Raw genomic sequence first — 18212 nt, 5'->3', positions numbered from 1 at the left:
TTTTTTGGTTGATTTTTCTTTGTTAAATGGCATTTAAATATATAAAATAAATATAAAAAATATACATCTTTGTTTTACTATGGTTGCAAATATCAAAAAATTTCTCCATGTGACATGGCACCAGAGTTAAGTCAGGGTTTTTCAAAATGCTGACACATCGAGCTCAAAAGGTTCGCCATCACTGGCTTAGACTATCAATGCCTTCCACCAATCTCTTCATGGTTTAAGATGCTGTGATTATATGATTTGACTTGGCAACATTTGGAAAAAAAAATTGCAATAAATTGGCAAAGAGAATCGGTGTGTGTCAGACAGTGAGGGGTGTTATGGCAGGAGCAATTATATACAGTTACTACTATTTTTATAATATATCTTCTATCTTAAATCACACTTTATGAATTCCTTTTCACTTCTCTTCCATTCATATTTGAAATACCCAAGGAACAACAAAAGAGGCATATTCAACTGAAGAAATTTATTTACTTTTTTTTTTCTAGGTACATAGATGACAATTATAGACAAGTTTTGATACATAGGAAAACCCTTCCGTCCTTTCTCTTTGCTAAATGAATCATCACAATAATTTTTACAATTTTTAAAACAATACACAGCTTTCTTGGGCTGAAGCAATTGCGAGAACATACTGGTACTGGTATATTACAGCTACTTACAATGTTTAAAAACAGCAATGGAGAAAAATAAGTTATTTAAATACTGATTTCATATACAGAAAGTGCAATGTTGTTAGTTGTTATATAACTTGCTTGACAGTTTCTTGTTTTCTCTATCAATTTAAAAATCAAGGTAACTTGGACTCAGGCGACTAGGTTTATTTTTCTGTAAAGAATACAGTACACACAGGCAGCAGTGACTTGGTGAACTGACTCCCTTTGCTGCTGGTATGAAAGCAAACTTTGCTATGTCAGGAACGGATTACCAATACACCAGTAATTGCCAATGTCACCCGCCGCCAGTTCAGGTGGGAGGAACGGGCTCTGCTAAGAAGGCAGGCAGGCCACAGAAGTCTATCTCCTACTTGGCTATGTGGGAATGTCAGTCGTGGTCGGGGCTGGCTGCATCTCCTCCTAGACAGCTTCCAAGCAAAAATGTACACAACGGATGTGTAACTACCTGAGCCTAACTGCCTCTCCAGGTTTCTTTTGTGCTTTCCCTAGACAACCGTTTCCACTGACTCCTCAACCTCCTGTACCAAGTGCAACTGGTTAAACCTGGATACTGCTGACACCTCCCGCCTGTCTTCCAACACCTGCAGGCAGCCCCAAACCACCTCAGTCAACTGTCACACACAAACACTGAGGCTTTTTTTTTTTTTCTAAGATCAAGTTAAGAGTTTAAAGCAAAAGAAGACTCAACAAATACTAACAATTAAAAACAAAGGATTTTAAAAAGCACAATCAAGTAAAAACCACCTCAGAACTTTAAGATTAGGAAGACCTTCCCACCGACAATTATTCGTGGTCCCTGAATTTGAGGTTTGTACGCAAAGGCAATGATTTCCAAGGAAGAGTGACAAAAATACGGTTTGGCATTCTCAAAAGCTCAAGCACAGAAAATTCCCTTTTCTGGTGCCATTTTTACTTAAATGAAAATGTTACAGTGAAAAGGAATTGAAACGTGGGAATTCACACAAGATTCCTCCTTCCCCTGTTACCTGACTTATGCGTGGTCATTTTGCTCAGCTTTAAATATGAGCAGGGCCCCTCACGTCACGCTGAGCTTACTGCAAACACAGGTGAGAAGCCCGTCTTAGCCCCGCCTCCACCGGGCCAGGGGAAATACAGTTCCGCCACGTGGTTACAGAACTGTAGCCGCCTCACTTCCCATATGGACTATGCTAACCGGGATGTCAGAGCCCAAGGTGACAAAAATGGGCTGTTTTAAGAGTGCCATAGAAATTCGACAGCTTTTGCTTTTTTATTCTAGATTTCCACAACTTCTTCACATGGCACCCTACAGAAGGTATCATTGAAGAATGTCTATTATTTTTAAAAATGCATACCGAAGCATGAACACATACATCACCTGAGAACGTTCTTTCCTCCGAAACGTGGATTTAAGTATATAAAGCAAACACTAAAGATGGCTTTGTGATGAAGAAAATCACTATTTTCCCTCCTGAGGGAAATCATTTATCTTAGCGAGTCGATGAAATATTACAGAACTTTTGATCAGAGTTTTGTGTTGAATTTGTATTGTAAATAATCACATTCAATGCTTAGCACAGTGCTCACGATAAGAATGTAAAGCCAAGTCATCTTATAAAAATGGAAACCTTATTCGTGTAGTTGCCTAAACTTCTGCTTGCTGTAAAATCAGACACAAAGACTAAGAGAGGATAGAATGTGCCGATATCAGTTGGAAACAACCGAAAATATGCAAATACTTAATGTGTGGCAAATATGTGGTATGTCTGGCTCCAAAATGAACCTTTATTTGAATGAAAAGAATGATCTAAATAAGAAGGAAAAAAATATCTTAATTGTAAAACAGGGGAGAAAAAAAGCTTTAAAAACATCTCATAAACTACTTCCCTTTTTCAAAACATCTCTCTGAAACCAGCCTTACAATGACTCTTTGCAGAGGTGATCTGATGACGGAGTTTTGGGATGGACCTAGTCAGGAGTCCAAGCCAAGACCGCAGCACAGTGACCAACAGGGTAACAATACTAAACTGATTAAAATGAAAGGTGGTTCTATAAGCACCCACACACACCCCCCACACTCACATATACACACATGATACCTTTGTGAATTCCAGATAGTTCTTCACTAGATTTGTAGCTAGTTTAAAAACTGAAAGCCAACGTGAAATTTGTGCCAGATAAACACTCCTACAAAATAAGCCATGGAGAATGAGATCATTAGAAAAGCCCATTTTTGCTGGAAACATCCCAGATATGTTAGATGGCAGTCTAAGCTGAAGACTTGGAACTATGGTTACAGGGTAGTGAACACTAGTTAGATAACTGCTTGAAAGCTTACATTAAGGCAAATAAAAGCTGATTGCTAGAAAGCAATTATTAAAATGTCTCTTTTATCTAAAGGAGAATAGGACTGTTTTTTCCTCTAGTGCAGACAGATTTTCTTACTTTTGAACCAATGAGTGTGTCAACCGATGTATAATCACTCCCGAGTCTGTTACTTTGGCCTAGCTAAGCCTGTCTGGTCCTCGGGGATCCTGCAGGGTGACAGACAGAAGGTCAATGGCACCATCAGAAATAGAACCGGCTGCCCCTCCCTCTGCCCCCAGCCCTCTCTCCTAGGGCACCCAGGCAGACCGGAGGCACAGCATTTGTGGCAAGTTGGCATCTTGGTTCTATCGTGCTCTGAAAATAAAAATAAGTGCTCCTCTTTTCTTTGGAGGGGGGGCGGGGGTGTCAAAGAGAACCACCCCCATTTCCTCAAAGGGGCTTTTCTGGAGAAGAGAGGGTCATTGGTCCCGTGCCAAGGTTTCGAGCTCCGTCTGGCCACACACTGGGCCTTTCTTCTGGATCTGGTCTGCATGTCCAGGGAAAGAGAAATTGCATCAGCATCATAAGCACAGTGAAAGGGTGGCTCTTGTCCAGGAAGTTCCGTCGCGGGCCTGGCTACATGGCCTCGGGGCCGGGCGGCAGTTTGAAGAGTCTGGCTGCAGACACGAGCTTGCTTATGTGTCTCTCCTCTGTGATGCCGGCCTCCTGAAGGCAAGTGTGGGACAGAGAAGGCACTTGGCCCAGTGTGCGGAACCCCGCTTCCGTGAGGGCGCTGGTGTACATGGGCAGACCGATGGAGATCAGCCAATCCGACACAGACGAAACACATCCGGGGGAGAGGGGCTTTCTACAGATTTCTGTGAGTCCGCCGCTTGGGATCTGGATAAAGGAAGAAAACGATTTTTAGAAAGACTCTACAGGTGCCATTGGAGGGCTACTTTTTATAGGCCTAAAAGGAACACTGCTAACCTACTACACTGCTGTACTATCAGCAAGTGATGATGCTCTATGTCAAAACCCAGGCAGCATAAAGAATCTTTTCTGGATTTTTCAGAGGGGAGACAAATTTTCAAGGAAGTATGTGAGGCTCTAGAAGGTACATGGAATTAGATCTAACCCCCAAACTCTCCACACTCTGAGCATTTATATTCCTGGCTACTTTGCCTTATGGTGACCTGCTCTTCGAGGAGAGATCCCCACGGTGACTGAAGAGGTGGGCCGTCCTGTGCAGCAGGGTGACAAGTCAAATACTCCTGGTTGTGCGCTTACCAAGTAGATTTTCCACTGTATTTGAATCTACATTAACAGCTCCAAGATTAAACGTTTTATCGATATAGTTATAAAGAATCTCAGATACAGTAAGAACAAGTATTGGCTAGGACGGGGAAATGGACTTGGGGAAGACCAAGGGCCACACCTTCCAAAAGGTACCTGACTATTCCGTGTACACACCCTGAGGTTGTGTGCAGTCGCCAGGAAGCAAACCCTGTCAAGGGAGGTATCCTCAGAAATTAACCTGATGTCTACAAAGATGTATTAAGAATGTTTTTCACTACATGATTAAAAAAAAAATTGGAGAAAACCGAAATGTTTCACCCATGCAGACTGGCTAAACGACAGCACATTCCCTACTAGAACACTTTGCAGTATTGATGACACAAAAGAACTTCAATGCGGTTTTGAAACCTGACTGTTTTCAGTTGTCAGGGCATGAATCTAGTCTCTTAACAAAAGTTCTTTTGTGGCATCATTAAGCTCTATAACTAAATGGACTCCAAAAGCAGGGCGAGGGGGCCCCCGCAGCGCACACTGCGGCTGCTCACCGCCATGCGGTGCTGCTTGCGCAGCAGCTTCACCCGGATCTGGTCCATGTTGGTGGCCACGTCCCGCTCGGGCTGATCCAGGTCCTCTGCGTATCTCTGCACCAGGGCTTCGGGGATCCCGCAGCGGCCATGCTGCGAGGGGAACAGAAATGTGGTGTCAGGCATGGTCGCGAGGATCTCTCTTTCTCCAAGGACAGACAGCAAGCATAAGGTAGGTTAAGACACTGAGCTACGACGATCGGGAAACAGCAACAGAAGTTTTTATTTGAAGTGAATACGTTTTCTCTACAGTCAGAATGTTTTAGACCGAATACTTTTACACCTTCATCTTTCAGGTAGTCATGAGCTCTAAAAAATGTTTTGAAACATAATTAAAGTAGAACACAACCATCCTACATTTGGGGGGCCAATGCCCTCACCTCACTCTACCTGATCATTTTGCAAAATATTATTGAAAACCGTCTCCTGAACTGCAGGGCGAAGGGCAGCCTTCTGCTCTGCCGTAGCCTCCTGCTGCGCCTCGTCTATTAAGACTTATACCGCAGGCCTGGCCAGGGAGTCCAGTTGGTTACAGCGTCATTCCAAAGGGGGTTACTCACTAGATATTAAGGAGAAGGAGGACGTTATTCTGAGGCATTCGTGGTCACAATTTTATAACAAGGATGCCATGACTGCATTATATTACAACAGAGCTTGCATTTCCCTGAGCAACGTATGGCTACATCTATTCTCATTTGTCTTCAAAGGCATCGTGGTATTGGTAGACCACTCTTTATTTGTTTCAACTGAGAAATGAGTTTTCATTATAGAGCTCAATGTTCTTGGTACAATGCAATTTTCACATCATCTTTCCCCCGTTATCCATACAAGATGATGTACTATACAATTATTACATCTGAATAGGGTTCTATAATTTTCAAAGTATGTTCACATTTATTTTATTTGTTCCTAATAATACCTCTAAGAGGTAGTTATGTAGGTTATTATCAATTCCATTTTACAAACAGGAAAATGAAATGAGGAATTTTTAATGTCTAAAAACATACATGTTGAGTTAAGACAGGAAAACTGGAACTCAGGTCTATCCTGTCCTCTAGAGTCACCAAGCCTTTCAGGAAGCAGTTCTAGTACTGACTGATAGTTCTCCCTGCAATGTACAGCTGCCAAAGTTTAAAAACAAACAGGCAAAAGAAAAAAAGAGAAAGGAAAAGAACATCCAAGGCTGTATTTGCATTTAATCTGGACACTCTGCCCCCATCATGCCACCACCAAGCTGCAGAGGCCCCTGCTGTCGGCCACCCCATGCTCTGCCAGAATGGCCCCTGCCTCCGGGCTGGCCTCCTGGGTTAACTGGTGTTCCTCTCGCCTGACTATAAAAGCAGAGGCCTCTGAAGTGGGGCCTTGGATACCTTATCAGAATATGGCTCCTCAGTGAGATCGATGCCTTCAGCTCGTAACTTGTCTTCAGTGAGCATTTCCAGATCAACTCCCCGAGCGCAGGAGATCTTCCTGGTCACAGCCGGGCCCAGCCTCACACCGTGCTCCTGGAGGCTCGCGCTCTCCCGCAGCTCGGAGAGCCAGGGCGGTGGCCGTGAGCTTGGTGGGCTGCCAGGCTCCTGCCTGGAGGGAGGCTCAGGAGCCTGAGGAGAGGGACAGTCGCTGGGGCCGCTGGAGCCACCCTTCTTCAGGGGCAGGCTCGGTGCGCTAGGACCTGGAGGGCAGGGGTGGAGGCCGTTGGCCAGACGCTCTTTGCTCTTCTTGGCAGGAACAGGTGGAGGCTGTGTAGGATGTCGGCCTGGTGTTACGGCCTCAGGGCCCCTCTGCTCACCTTCTTTGGTGTTCGGGGGCTGATAGGTTCCTTCAAGAGCAAGGCCTTTTCTGTGACCCTCAAGAGGAGTCCTTGTTAAACTGTGTCTAGGAGGCTGAGCATCATAGTTTTGCAAACACGGAGGGGGTGACATGCCACTTGAAGTGGCTGTAATCGAGCCACCCAGTTTCTTAGTAGTCGTTTTCTGAGGGTCAGAAAATCTCTTGCTTTGGGTCAGTAGCAACGCATTGTCAACAGCAGAATCTCCCTGGGGGCTGTGAGCCTTGGCGATGGAGGAGGCTGTCTTTTGTGGCACTTCCGGTACAATCTGAGGGCAGGGTTCTGTCACCGCGCCAGGCACATCTTTTTCAGCATCAGGCTCTCCTTGGAGGTCATCCAGGGACTGGGATCGGGGCCAGGTCTTCACAGGCTGCGGGCCCTCCAGGGTCTCACAGCTACGGCAGATGGACACGGGGAGGCTTCTCCGGTTTTTGTTCAAGCCAGTCGCACAGGGCTGATCACAGCGCTTGACAGAGTGAGGGGTCAGGCCACTGCCCAGCCTGTTCTCCACCCCCTGCTTCAGGGCGTCCACCGACTTCGGTAACGGCAGCGTTGGGAAGGTGCCCAGCTGATTCCTGCTGAAGGACTTCAAGCTGGACTCGGCTGATGACTTGGCAGAGAGAAGGCCGGATTTCCGAGTCTTGCCTGAGAGACAAGGAAGTGGGTTACAATCCCATCTTACAAGGCGAATCAATCGGATACAAACAGGAGTGCTAACATAACTGAAATCTCCAACTCCTATATCCCATTGTGGAATTACATACACTCAGGGCCGACCAGCACCATTCGTGATGTTGAGTGGTAAAAGGGTCACTACAGTCTCGTTTTTACGTTTAGAAGAAATTCGTAGTCTTATTAAAGGACTCACAGAGATCGAAATTAATGGAGTTACATGGGAAGGAAACACGCTGTGTCAGGTAACAAAATAAGTCTGTTCCTAGCTGCAATCAGTGTGGAAGGGGCTGACCATCCACAACCCACTTAGAAACCACACGGCCGGGATTTCTGTCTAGTGAGTGTCATTCCCTAAGGTCACGGTTGCCCCGCGTGCTGGGAAAGGTTCATAAATGATACCGCCCCCTAAGGTTCACTATGGACTTTTCAAATTACACCTTCCTCCACACCCTCCCCTCTTTGTGGTGTGTGTCTAAAATAAATGAATCCTAGAAGCAGTCAACCAACCATGGTACAAACAAGTGAACAAGCTTACGAGAGTATTTTGCCTGAGACAATCTATAAAATATTGACAGGGTTCTAATTCCCGGTGAAACGACAGCCCTGATTAAAACAAACTGTCAGACTATTAACTGGACTATCAACCAGACGTAATCTGCTTATTTGGCAACTGTTGACTGATATTAACCACTAAGCCTCATGGTGAATTTACTAGCTGTGGGTCAGATGTGCTAAATGCTTAGTTTTCATCAATATCTAACCCTCTCTCTCTCTCTTTCTCTCACTGTGGTTAGTACCATGCTGGTTGTGTGCCTTGATCCTGGGCTGAGGGGAAGATCCCTGGTGATAAAACATGAGCCAAAAGATCCTAGTATTTTGCATTTGGCAAAGCAGAGACCCAGTCAAATGACATTTGTCTTCCTGTGTGCATAATAATGTGAGCCCTCAGACCTCGCCACCTGTATGTTAGCAACATGCTAGGCTAACATTATTAGGCACTGCTAGGTTATTATCTAGTTTTACATGGAGATCATTAGCCCAGTGTTACTACTAAATATACTGACCATGGTCCCATTTCTCAGTAGTAGAAAAATCATCACAGGTAAATTAGAAAGGGGAAATTCTTCATAAAGCATATACATTAAATCTGAAGTTTAAAAATTCATAAAACCACTTAAGTATACCTTTTAGAAATATGGAGTTCCCCCCACCCCCACCCCATACTCTCAATATAAATTACATGTACAAATTCCATGTTCACATTCTGCTTATGACGGAAGATGCCTGAATTCACCTGAAGTGAGCCGTCTTTAATCTAGTTCTTGCGCAGGTGCACCTGAATCCTTCTGAGCATTAGAAAGTCGGCCAGTGACATCTGTAAAATTCCTACCAACCTAGTCAACCAACTGAGTGCTAGGGATTCATGTGTGTTTCAATAGAGATGAGTATAATAATAAGTAAAATAACAATGAGACCCAGCTGGTGTGGTTCAGTGGTTGAGCATCAACCTATGAACCAGAAGGTCATGGTTCGATTCCTGCTCAAGGCACATGCCCAGGTTGCAGGCTCCATCCCCAGTGTGGGGTGTGCAAGAGGCAGCCAATCAATGAGCCTATCTCTCTCACCATTGATATTTCTCTCTCTCTCCCTCTCCCTTCCTCTCTGAAATCAATAAAAATATATTAAAAAAACAACAAAACAAAACAAAACAGGGCTGTGGGTATATGCCCTAACAAACCAGAAATTAGAACTAGAAGCACTGTTTCCTTTAAACACACCTTTGTTTCTCCCTTCAATGAAAATACTTTCCTAGTGAGAATTAGACCAGAACTGTGCAGCCTGATTTAATATTTGAATAAACAAAGGTGGGGAAGGTACCATATCTTTAACTGTTTAGTGGTTAAAGCCAAAAAGATGGGGGCGGGGGGGGGGATGCTTTTAGTTTGTTTAAATTGTAAACTTTTGGCAATTTCAGACCTTTGTTGCATACTTTTATTCTGCTTTCCAAAATGAAATTTATGGTTGATCCTGTTGTCCCAATACTGTTTCCTGAATGTCATCCATGTGCATATAACTATGGAGGATATATTATAAGTAAGCCACTGATTCAAAGAGCCCATCTTTTGCAGTGGGTATGGGACTCAATGCTCCAACTAAGGGCAAAATCACATATTCTCTGATAACTTCCAGTTATTAACTAGATCATGGGTAGGGCTGGCCCAGCGATGCAGTGTGGGGACCATAACTCCGAGCCGCAGCCAAGCTCTCTGAAGGAGAAGGAAGTACCTTATTAGATGTGGGTAGTTGTGTTCTGGTCAGAAACTTGGACATTTTTGAAAAGCAAAAAGTAATATTTTAAGATGTAATTGTAGACCCTTTATTTTCAGAGACCTAGCTTTCACAGGGGGGAAAAAAATGAAGCAATGAACGTTTGGATAAAGTCTGTGTTTTCACTTAATTTTAATATTAATCAGATGTTTTCATACTGTCATCTTTGATAGACCACCACAGAATCCATCGTTTCATTGAAGGAGCCCCTGGAACTGTGACCCCCGAAAACACCGAGGGCTGCCCTTCCTTGCGCTTACTATGTCCGAAAGGAGAAAAACTGAGGTGAGGGACGATGGTGGTGCTGAAGGAACCAAACCTCATGCCCTGGGTTGGCATCATACTCTCAGAGGGGCTCCTGGAAATCCTCAGATTGAAATGAGAGGCCCAAGCGCTGAGATATTCTTGCTCCACAGAATAAATAAGCAAACACATTTGCAACGAGGTTCTCCATGGTATGTTTTGTCTTTTTCTTTGTTTAAAAATAGGCCCACTTATTTTAATCCATCCTGGATTTTGGAGGTACTTATTATAACAAATACAAACTACATTCCTTTCTGGCTTACAGTTCAATGAAGCCCAGACACCACTGGTCGATGTATGATGACACTAAATAGAGGACGGACTTGAAAATGCTATGGTATTGGGAAATAAAGTCTAAAATATTGTCTGAGAGCCTATTATGAGCCAGAGTAGAAAAGAACCATGGCTTTAGGTATTATATAACCTCTCTGAGCTTTAAAGTTTCCTTCTATAAAATATGCCTTTGAGTGATAATTAGTAATCCGTATATAATTCACTGCCCAATTAATTTACAGTCAGTGTTGAATAAATGCTGGATATTACTAATGTATTACTGCTTTGTTAAGTCCAACAACAATCTATGAAAGAGAAACTCATCTTGCTACTTCAGAGGTAAGAGGGCTCAAAGACATGAGGTAACCATCAAAGTCTTCAGCTCATAAATGTTCTATTCAGGCTTCAAACCCAGGTCTCCTCACTTTAAACTTCACGGCTCTTTCCATGATCTACACTGAGTGCTAAGATTCTAAGAGTTTCAGGACAATGGGAAGTTGAGGGTCTCTTTAGTCTTGAACTCTCCCTTTGTGTCTAAGAGGGGATGGAAGGATAACCAATAGGAAAACGGCTGTAGTCATTTCTCAAGAACATCAATTGCCTAGGTTCTTGAAGGATATTCATTCTTCCTGAAGATCTTAATTAAGCACCAATAATCCTAGAAACTGTCCTCCTTCTATTGCCTGTATTTCCCCAAAGCTCAGACAGAGGAAGAAAGACAGTCATTAGCCAAAGCTCATGACGGTGCCTCCATGGTCATCTGTGCCGACATTACCATTTTCCAGGTTCTCACTGCTTTCATAGCATCCTGAGTCTCGTGGGGAGCACCCGCTCAGGGCCTGGCTGTCAACGAGCAGCTTCTCCTGGGATCCAGACTGGTCGCTGTTACCTGGAGAAGGTGAACACAAAGCATGGAACCATAAGGGGAATGAAAAGCAGAGTTCCCAAGTCAACCAAATCCCAGTTTTATCCTCAGCCATCACCACGCATACCATACATGTTTAAGCCTTGGACTTCTGGAAGAACACTAATTACTTTAAAGTCAATGAGATAAAAATGAACGAGATCAGAATATTTTTCTTTTCAAATAAATTATCACATGAAGACAAATTTGGAGACTGAGAGTAGATAGTTGGGAGTATGTGGATGCCTTTTAGGTTACCCAGACGATGACTGGCCTGAGGCCAGTCTCGAACAGGAGGAGCCCAGAGCCTTGTGCCAACAGTGGGGGAAGAACAGTCACAGTCCTTTCCCAGGGATGGTCCCATGGGGCAGAAGTAAAGAGTGAGGATGTCCCTTTCACAGTAGCAGTTGGGCCTATGCTTTTTAGAAATCTCTAAGATTTGTGTTTCAAGTTATTTGTCCCATGCTTTCCAAATTTAGCAGCTATTATAAAAGTGTCAAATGAAATATTGAATTTTGTTACAATTTACAAGCATTCTTTGGCCTTGGTGACATGTGCTGGCCCTTGCATTATCTCAATGAAGCAAGGCGGGTAGAAGGGGACGCAAACCCCTACGCCCAGGAGGGGCCAGGGAGAAATCCTTTTGTGTCTGTGATGAGGGCTGAGCTAGAGGGCGTTCTTTCCCTTCTGTCTTCTCCCTTGTGTTGGGTCAGCATTTCTGCCCAAAGGATGAGGCAGGGAAAGCCCAGGAAGCCCTCTCCCTGGGGCCCTGAGTAATAAACCCTCTGCAGGTGGATGATGAAAGTTGAACATCCTGATTCTAAAGAAAGGCAGCAGCTGCTTCTGTTGAGTGAAAGTCTGCCTAGAGCAGAGATGGCGAACCTATGACAGGCGTGTCAGAGGTGACACGCGAACTCACTTTTTTGGTTGATTTTTCTCTGTTAAATGGCATTTAAATATATAAAATAAATATCAAAAATATAAGTCTTTGTTTTACTATGGTTGCAAATATCAAAAAATTTCTATATGTGACACGGCACCAGAGTTAAGTTAGGGTTTTTCAAAATGCTGACACGCCGAGCTCAAAAGGTTCGCCATCACTGGTCTAGGGTGAGTCCCGTGGGAAGTCCCGTGGGCTTCACCAGCCAGCGGTCACTCTGCACGCTGCACAATAAGGGCACATGTGGCCTGAGATGGAGGTTACACCAAGAACTTCTTTTGTTATTACACAGAGTAAGTGCTTGGGCACATAACACAGAAACCAAGGGAATATTTTCTATATAAAAGAACTAGTTGCATGATGAAGGGCTTTATTTTCCCTTCCTTTTCTCGTCACTTGTCCTCCCCTCCTACCACAGATACAGAGAAAGAAAGAAATCAACAGACCAGAAATCTGATGCCCTTTCTCGGGTCATTAAAAAAGTAAATTGTGGGAAGGCAGAGGGCTGCCATCCCACATATGTGCCAGCCTCTTCTACGTCCACTTACCACTTCCTGTTTGTGTTACTCACATGGAAAGCATTTTATAACAGCAATCATGGCAGAAATCATGGCAAGGGAAGCCCTTAAAATAGACCCCAAATTAAGGAGTGCTATTTTTTAAATAATGAATGAAAAACTAACTAATTGGATGCACAAGAGCAAATCTTACGCCCCCCCTGCCCCGCACAAAAAGTGGAACATTCTAGAGTGATGTCCTCATTGTGTGGAAGAGTCTGTGGATTTGGAGAGGTCTCTGTCCTAGCCCAGCGTGTTATTTAGGAAAATGATACTTATAAAATGAGGGCTTTGAGCTATCAGTTACAACCCAGGAAGAGGAATCAATGTAGTCTGTCCTTGGCAAGACAGTTCGGTTACTGCTTCAGCTAAAACCGACCCCAAAGTGCTGACCAGTGGGAATGAAACAGAAAACCTGTCCCCTGCCACTGCACGAAGACGCAGACTGCGTCTGCTCCCTTGGGGATGGCAGCCTCCTCAGACACAGCAGGGTAGACCGAAGTTATCATGGGGATGGAAGGGGTCGCTCCCATCGCCTGAAAACTAAGTCCATTTGTAGAATCATGAGGCATATGTCAAGGGGCTGCTGTCACTTGCTTCCTAAAGGATTTAGTCAGCAACTACTGAGCAGAAACCTAACTATAAAGTTTAGCAAAATTCCCTAAAACGAAAAGCCAGAGTTTCCCAAGCAACTTGCCTTCCTCCATTGGAGAGAAAGAAGAGGTGGGGTATCACTTACATGTGCAGCAGAATCAAGGCCATATCCACTCCCTGCAGTTTCTATCATTAATTTCAAGGTACAAAGAGGAAAAGAGGTGTGTTGAAACCATGAGAATTCTCACAGTCAAACAAGAGGGGAGGACTACACTGTTGGGCTGACTTCTGAACTTGCCTCGGAAGGGACTTAGCTGGAGCTAAAACTCTTCCCCACTCCTACCCCCACCCCCACCTTCGACACACACACACACACACACACACACACAGAGACACACACACACACACAAATATACACATGCACACAGAAGGAGGAAGAATATGCTGACACTGATGAGTATCCAAACATCAGAAGGTTCTTGTGCACATGGACATGAGCCATTTCCTGGAGAGCAGTTATGGCCGAAAGAAGGGAAGGGAAGGGAATTGTTGGATAGCAGGCCTTTTAATGGGCTTGTACCGTTTATTTCTTTAAAAGAAAAGAATCGGAGCAAAAATGTTCACTTGACTTGGACTTAGAAGGCGGATATGTGGATCTGTTTTACTTTTCTATGTACCTTTCTGCATATTTGAAATAAACTGCTCATTAAAATTCTTATAGGAATTATTTTCGTAAAGAGAGCTTTCATTGGGCAGACCTGGGACAGTGGGAACACTGTAGGCAATTGCTTTTGGACAATGAGAGTCTTTTCCAAATGGAACCCCGTAGGAAGGCTGGCATTGCCCAGGCATGGGTGCAACAAGGCAGGTTGGTAGATGAGCTTTTTGCCACTGTGGAAGCTGAGCTAGAAACTTGCAAGATCTCTAAGACCTCAGTATATCTCTCTATCTGTCCAGTGATTAGGAATTTAGTTTGACATAAATCTACTGTGTTCCTCTAATGGTCAGTTGCTTAGAATATTTCTTAAACACAGAATTTAACTGCACTGAATGTAAAACCTTATCATCTGGACCCAGAGCCTTGTCACTAATTAGCACCCCGAGTCCTGGAAGCCTTGTCTTAGAGCCAATAAAAGGAAGTGCTGCTTTATGCACTAGGACCGTGGTCAGCAAACCGCGGCTCACGAGCCACATGCGTCTCTTTGGCCCGTTGAGTGTGGCCACGAAGTTTCAATCGCACTGCACGTGCGCGCCCGCACGTGGTATTTTGTGAAAGAGCCACATTCAAGGGGCCGCAGTTTGCTGACCACTGCACTAGGAATGTTATAAATAGAGGCACAGCATACCTTTGAAATGGGATTTGTGAAGCGGCAAAGAGCCCTCCCTGGACCTCTGAGTGAGCATCATGATTGGCAAAGGTTCCCCCTTACAAAATACCTCCTGTGCAAATCTCAGGCTGGGGTTCCGAGAAGGACAAGGTGTCTGAGCCAATGAGATACAACAGACTCAGCTCAGATCCTGCCTTCTACTCCTTTTTTAACATTGCTTCCCTGGTTCTGAATGGTAAAGGACAGGGTTTATAAACCAGCTGTTCTCAGCAACTGAGGAAAAGCAAATGAGCTATTTTATAGAGCAGATGTGGTCCAGGAGACTGGATGATTTAACCTTAATTGTTCTTAATACAGCTGGTTGGCCACACTAGGCACTAGGCCAGGCTCTTTAACACAACCTGGCCACAGTTCCCCCAACAGACACCTCCAATACTGAAGAGACATGGTTTTAAAGTGATATTCACTACGAAACACTATTCCCTCCAAACCTATCCCTGAAGGCAGTGTGTGTATCTAGAGTTCAGACAGCTACTTGATGGTGTGTGGCCCCCTGTATCAGTTGGTATAGAGGAGGGGCCTCCTACGCCGGAGTGAGAGTAACTGAGCGGAGACACGTGCGTCCTTGTCTCTGGGGCCTGATGCCTTCAGTAATGTACAATTCTCCTCTTCCACCATTAACCATGGTATGGCGTGTCTTAACAACAGAAATGCTATTAGCTACTGACATCCCTAAGCAAAGCACTTGAAAGAAAATGCATTGGAATTCAGTAACTGGAAAGGATGCTCTGTTTGTGATGAATAATTTCAGGACTATTTTTGATGTCAGATTGAAGAATAAAGAGCGAGATAAGACTAGCTTAATGGAGCAAAGGATACAGTGTATTTAAACAGACTTCATAAAAGCTGCCAGCCCGCTGAATTCTGTTCACGGGCTGTAAAAATGAGCTATCATTTTGGCCGAGCCCCTGCGATATGGGATTCTCTGCTCTACTAGTATGTATTCACTGCAGCCACTTCCTGCTTCTTTCACGGAAGCTGATGAATTTCATTTATTCATTAGACAACCTATTCAGGAAGAAAATAACTCCTTGTGTGTTCTGAGAAGTAATTAACCCTTGGCTGGGCAACATTCTCCCCATCTGCCAATCACTTTTGGGCCCAGGTTTCCCACCGACCTGCTGAAACCACATCTCCCAACAGTTCTTAACGTGACATCTACTGCATTTTTTAACAAAGCTGTGATTCAATTCTCAGTCACTTAGAGCAGCATTTTCCACAACTAGTACCTAGAACAGTGATGGCGAACCTTTTGAGCTCGGCGTGTCAGCATTTTGAAAAAACCTAGCCTAACTCTGGTGCCGTGTCACATATAGAAATTTTTTGGTATTTGCAACCATAGTAAAACAAAGACTTACATTTTTGATATTTATTTTATATATTTAAATGCCATTTAACAAAGAAAAATCAACCAAAAAAAACAAGTTCGCGTGTCACCTCTGACACGTGTGTCATAGGTTCGCCATCACTGACCTAGAATCACGCCAGAAAAGACATCAGCAGTAAGGTTATCTTTTGCTCCCGTAGGAAGGTCTGCACTGGGAACTTATGTCTTTGTGTTTTTGATATAATACGAAATGGACTTTGGCTTTGGAAAGAGTAGGACCAAATGAGTGACTCCAGGGACCTAAGAATATGCTGGCTGCTTACGGGAGGCCTCTGGTGACTGAGTGCAATGATACAGCAAGGAACACTTCTGCGTGGGGGGAGGGGTGGGGGGGGAGGGGGGAAGGGACTTACTGTCATACTCCTGCAGCAGCTCCACCGCTGTCAGGAGAACGGCTCTGTGTTCTGGGTCCCTGATATTTAACTCATCCAAGTCCTCCTCCTCCAGGAGCTTAAAGGTGTCCAGATCCTCATATCCATTGAACAGGAAGGTGGGCATGTGCTCCTGTGAGGAAAGAACACAGAAGTGGGTCAGCAGGCTCAGCCACGTGATCCATGACCGCCAACCAGCCTCAAACCCCTAAACTTTTCCCATCGCTGTGGTTATACTAATTGAAAGAGTAGTACCACTTGTAAGCTCCCAGTCCTCTGGCTTGGTAGGCAGGTGGGGCTTTTCACTGATCACGGGTTAAGAAGACCTGCACTGCAGGCTGAGACGGGTTCTCCTGGCTTACATTTTAATTGTGCCCTTGCTATGGGCCGATCTCTTTAACACCGCGCAGTGCACAGTGGACAAGGCCATTTCAGTTACAGGCCTATTGAAATCCAACTCAGAAAGGCCTGTGACTTCCCCAGAAACAAGGCGGTTTTGCAAGGAGGGAACAGAACTAGCACTTTAGCCCCCCCGCCCCCACTACCACCACCAGATGCTGAGAATGATGTGGGAGAGGTTAGAGGAGCGAACACTCAGGGCCTCTGTGGAGCCAAGTGAGCAGAGACCTAAGGGCTTGTGCTCACTGCCCTTTCTGGTAGAAGTAGCTTCAAGCCCAGAGCATTTTAAAAACTGCTCTTGGGGGACTAATAGCAAATTTTGACCCGTGGCTTAGCTAACACCCACGACAGAGGTCAAGGGCAGCATTAGCATACAGACAAGCGTTTCTGTAGAATAATGGCTACTCATCACAGTAATAGGCCACCCTTATGGAGGACACTCCCTCCTTCCCCTGAAAGTGTCCTCGCTTGCTTAGTTTAATTTTTTTTTTTTTTTATTGATTTTTTACAGAGAGGAAAGGAGAGAGATAGAGAGTCAGAAACATCGATGAGAGAGAAACATCGATCAGCTGCCTCCTGCACATCTCCCACTGGGGATGTGCCCGAAACCTAGGTACATGCCCTTGACCGGAATCAAACCCGGGACCTTTCAGTCCACAGGCCGACGCTCTATTCACTGAGCTAATCTGGTTTCGGTGCTTGCTTAGTTTAGAAGGAGAGGCATCATGTGACCAGAACAGGACGGGACTGACTTTCAGGTTAATCCGGTCAAGGAGATCCTCCACGGACTTGGGCTGGGGTGGTCTTCCTTTTCTCTTCCTCCTGGTGGGGCGCTTGGGCTTCTCCTCTTCCTCGTTCAGCACGTCCACGTAGATGAACTTGAAGGTGCCCACCTTGTTGTTCAACAGGCCCATCCAGGTGCCCATGGGTGGTTTGCTGATTATATCGATGATGTCTCCTTTCTGGGGCCCAGGGAACAAAGATCTTTCCATTAGGCACATTTCAAAGTATGAATCATGAATCGATGAGATGTATTTATCACCCACATGTGAAAACACTACGAAGGCCAGAATCAGGGTCCCACAAGTCACCTTATGAATGGGAGCTTGGGAGAGGGCCAGACGGAACACTTCTGACCGCGCTGGAATCCACACGGGCTGGAGGTCTCGTTCCCCCGCCCTCTCGCAGCACAGGCTGAAGTGTCTGTCTCCCAGTGCTCATGGCTAGGTGGGAGGTACCTGGTTCTCTGACTGCCTAGCCACCATCCAGAGCTCCTACTGCTTAGAGAAAGAATTTCCCCCAAAATGCCAGTGGCAATCCCTGCTCTGTGACTGCCTCCTACACTGTGGAACTCCATCTGTCCCATTCAATACCACTGACCATACAGAGAAGGCAGGAAGGTCTCTTTAG

General features: G+C 44.8%; 1 protein-coding gene across 6 annotated transcripts in view; it reads right to left on the bottom strand.

Annotated features, from left to right (window-relative positions):
• Positions 1 to 460: 460 nt before the first annotated feature.
• Positions 461 to 18212, bottom strand: part of SASH1 (SAM and SH3 domain containing 1) — a 220206-nt gene continuing 202454 nt past the window's right edge. For all 6 annotated transcript variants that reach the window (XM_070417871.1, XM_070417872.1, XM_070417870.1 and 3 more), the window contains 6 exons: positions 17555 to 17764; positions 16386 to 16536; positions 11038 to 11151; positions 6226 to 7328; positions 4817 to 4948; positions 461 to 3872 (listed from right to left, as the gene is read on the bottom strand). In XM_070417871.1, the coding sequence (XP_070273972.1) occupies positions 3609 to 3872; positions 4817 to 4948; positions 6226 to 7328; positions 11038 to 11151; positions 16386 to 16536; positions 17555 to 17764 (1974 nt within the window). In that variant the 3' untranslated portion in view covers positions 461 to 3608. The remainder of the gene's footprint in view (positions 3873 to 4816; positions 4949 to 6225; positions 7329 to 11037; positions 11152 to 16385; positions 16537 to 17554; positions 17765 to 18212) is intronic.

Source organism: Myotis yumanensis, unplaced genomic scaffold (genome assembly GCF_028538775.1).
Source record: "Myotis yumanensis isolate MYYU_CA2020_CCGP unplaced genomic scaffold, mMyoYum1.0.hap1 SCAF_6, whole genome shotgun sequence".
Classification (NCBI taxonomy): domain Eukaryota; kingdom Metazoa; phylum Chordata; class Mammalia; order Chiroptera; family Vespertilionidae; genus Myotis; species Myotis yumanensis.
Note: the sequence above shows the minus strand (reverse complement) of the source record. Positions and strands in the feature narration are given on the sequence as shown.